Source organism: Melospiza melodia, chromosome 21 (assembly GCF_035770615.1).
Source record: "Melospiza melodia melodia isolate bMelMel2 chromosome 21, bMelMel2.pri, whole genome shotgun sequence".
NCBI classification, from domain to species: Eukaryota; Metazoa; Chordata; class Aves; order Passeriformes; family Passerellidae; genus Melospiza; species Melospiza melodia.
Genome location: NC_086214.1, coordinates 1,500,671 through 1,503,922, shown reverse-complemented (window position 1 = coordinate 1,503,922; position 3,252 = coordinate 1,500,671). Strand labels below are relative to the sequence as shown.

Sequence of the window (3,252 nt, the reverse complement as noted above, 5' to 3'; positions counted from 1 at the left end):
TTTCCAATCAAGGGCTGTAATGGTAGCCTGCATGCCTCCTCCCTCCTGCGGATGGAATACAACAGGACAAGCCAGCTCGGTAGCAGCACTGATAACTTCCTTATCCCCTTTTTTCATAGCGTCTCTGGCAAGGTTAGCCCAAGCCAACCTCCGCTCCCTTGCAATAGCCTCCGCTAGGTCGTTTTCCGCCCCAGGGATCGGCTCATTGATTTGCGGGAGATTATTGGGTGGTCTTGGCCATAGTTCATGTTGTTCAGGGGGTGTGGAAGACTCAGAAGCACTCTGTGTAGCCTGGCTTGAAGCGGAAGAGGGTGGCGAAGCAGGTAATAAGACCATCCTCATTGCAGGGGCTAATGGTAATCCCTTGTCCTGATCGTATTGCCTGTCCTGATCGTAATCTTTATTACGCCCATGAGAGGCGTTAGCCTGCTGGGCAGCCTCTTTCTTGGCCTGAAGCTTTAACATCTCATTGTGAACCACCCTCCATAATTTACCTAACTTCTTGGCAGTTTTATCGCCCTCTAAAGTAGCCTCCCATAATAAATCACCGAATTTACGCCACACCGTTAACTCGTGAACCGTATGGGGGTTAATAAAAACTCCCCTATCGTAGCCATAAGCCAAAAGCCCTGGTAAATCCTTTTGCAAATCTACCCCCTTAACCTGCCTTTTTTGTAAAAAGGCAGTAAATAAATCATATGCTGCTTGCCTTTCCATACCTAAATCGTCAGCGCTGTTGCAGCCTCTTCAAGGTCCGTGCATCACGTATCAGTCGGGCTCGCCTGTACGACACCCGAGGCACGACGTGTCTCAGCTTCTTTTTTATCCCTTTTTTTTCTTTTCTCCACATTTTCTACCATCCCGGCTGCTTCTCAGGACCCAAGCCGTATCTTCACTCCTCCGTGGTGTGTTGCCATATCACAATCGGGTGTCACCATTTGAGGAAGCGAAGGGAGTCGACCACATCCTTATTGATCAGCATCGAAATCCGATTTATTGATCCAGCTTACACACTTTTATAGTAGTGTTAAATAAGTTCATACATATTGCAAAACCCGAGCTCATTGTTGGCTACAGATTACACACCAACCCCTCTTTTTGTTGTCAAGATCTGTGGTTTCTTGTTGAGACTAACATTTGTTTTTCTCATCCTGTTGTTGATTTGTTATTGACTGTTCTCAAGGCCTCCATGTTTTCCATCATGTTTTTTCTCATCACTTTACTCAAGGACATGGTGTTTATTGTTTAAGGAAAAAGCCTGAGAACTTGCTGCTTACAGCTGCCTTTTACTTTTAAACTAGCTGTATATTTTCATGGTCCCTCTATAAGCCATGTCTGAACAAAATTATGCAACAGTTGTTTTCAGAGGGATTCAGTTGTTTTGAGGTAACCCTCTTGGCTTTTGGAGCGCAAAGAGATGGAAAACACTGCCCAAAATCCCCCCGGAGAACCCACAAATCCTCCAAAATATTGTCCCTAAACCATCAATTCTCCCTTAAAAACCTCTGAAATTGTGGAACTTTAGACATCTTTGATCAATTTATTTCATTTAATAGCAGCCTGTTTTGGCTGTTTTTAAGGGATGAAGATGAAGGAAAAGAAAATTGAGGCCAAACCAAAAGGAGAGAAGCAGCCAGGTGTGTTCCCAGCATGGATCACAAGGAACGTAAGTGACATGGGCGGTGCCCAAAGTGCCTCCTCCAGTGCGGGGTGAAGCAGAAGCAGCGCACGAAGCTCTCGCACTCGGGGCACTCACAGGGCTTCCCTTAGCGGTGCCTCCGTTGGTGTTGGGGCAAGTGAGAGCTGCTGGAGAAGCTCTTCCCACACTGGGGACACCCGTAGGGCCTCTCCCCTGTGTGACTCTGATAGTGTCGGAGGAGATGGGAGCTGGTCTGAAACCCCTTCCCACACTCGGAACACTCGTAGGGCCTCTCCCCAGTGTGGATCCTCTGGTGCTGGATCAGCTCAGAGCTCCACCTGAAGCTCTTCCCGCACTTCATGCACGTGTGGGGCTTCTCCCCATCATGGAGCACCAGCTCCGAGCTCTGGCTCCATCTCCAGCCGCCTTCCCGGCCCAGGCTGGCTCTTTCCCCCTCAGATCCCCGCCAGCTGCATTTGCAGCCCCTCCTTGTGCAGCATCTCCAGGGCTTTTCCTCCCCGTTGGCTTCCTGCACCATGGAGCCGCTCAAAACAGCCTCTGCCACCAGGTTCTGCCGCGGGCATTTGTCCTCCCTGCTCTCCATGCTCAGCTCCTGCTCTGGGGGAGGAAGGACAAGGACAGGATGGGATTTGCCTCCGTGCCACAGGCAAGGGCAAGGAGATTCCCCCAGGGCTGAGCTGCAGCCGGGTCCGCGCTGGGCTGGGAGATGGAGCAGCACAGAAGGGAAAGGGGCACTGACTTCCTCCTCACCTGCCTCAGTGTCTGTGGGCATCTTCCTCTTCCTCTCACCCTGCCAAGGGTTGGCAATGGGAAATCCTGGTTTGGGGAAAACAAGGGATGAGCAAAGTGAGTTTGAAGGTCCCTCTGCACCAGTCCATCTCTGCAAGTAACATCTGGACATCTGGGCTCCAGAAAACCTCCCAAACACCAAGATTCAGCCCTGAAAAAGTCTCCCAGGTCCCTCACCTCTGGTGTTACAGTGGTCCCCCCTGTCCCAGCTGCTGGGATCACGCTTGGATTGGGGGTCCCCCGTCTCCTCGGTGCCCGCCCTGCCCAGGCTGCTGGCAGTCCCGCAATGCCAAAAGCTCCCCCCCCTTGGCTCTCCCCATTTCGGGATGCTGGGGCTGTTTGGGCTCCCGGGCTCCCTTCTCCCCTCGTTCTCTGCTCGGGGCTGCAGCGGCTCCAAGGAGCCCCCCCTGCCCCTCTCCAGGCTCTTGAGGCTCCCGCCAATGGCGCCACTCCCCCGCTCTGGGCTCCCCACTTTGGGCTCCTGGGGCACACAGGGCTCTGCTCCTCCAGGCTGCCTCTGCTGGCAGCCGCCACCGGCACCCCCCGATGTCCCCCCGAGGGGCCTTTTCCGCTCAGCCTTGGACTGCTTCATTCTCCAAACATCCCCCCAAAAACCCAACCCAGGGACCCCCTGGGATATCTGGGCTGCGTCCCCCTCCCCACTAACCGGCACGACGGGGGGGGGGGGGGGGGGGGGGCGCGATGATCCCAGGGGTGGGGGCTGCGAATTCAGGCAGGGCTGCAACGCGGCTCCATCTGCTCAGCCTTGATCAGCCTTTGTCCCACCTCTTCCTCCCGCTCCT

The 3,252-nt window shown here is 53.9% G+C and overlaps 1 protein-coding gene across 1 annotated transcript; it reads right to left on the bottom strand.

Moving 5' to 3' along the window:
- Positions 1–968: 968 nt before the first annotated feature.
- On the bottom strand, positions 969–2,473 carry LOC134427804 (zinc finger protein 70-like). The gene is made up of 2 exons (XM_063173910.1): positions 2,411–2,473; positions 969–2,257 (listed from the first exon to the last, which is right to left on the bottom strand). The coding sequence occupies exons 1-2, from the start codon at positions 2,430–2,432 to the stop codon at positions 1,767–1,769; spliced, it is 513 nt and encodes a 170-aa protein (XP_063029980.1). The 5' UTR covers positions 2,433–2,473; the 3' UTR covers positions 969–1,766.
- Positions 2,474–3,252: the final 779 nt, after the last annotated feature.

Bases quoted from the DNA above. Each gene is read 5' to 3' on its own strand.
- LOC134427804 (XM_063173910.1), bottom strand. From the start codon at position 2,432: ATGCCCACAGACACTGAGGCAG. The intron at 2,258-2,410 runs GTGAGGAGGAAG...TTCCTCCCCCAG, and splicing joins GCCCACAGACACTGAGGCAG to AGCAGGAGCTGAGCATGGAG.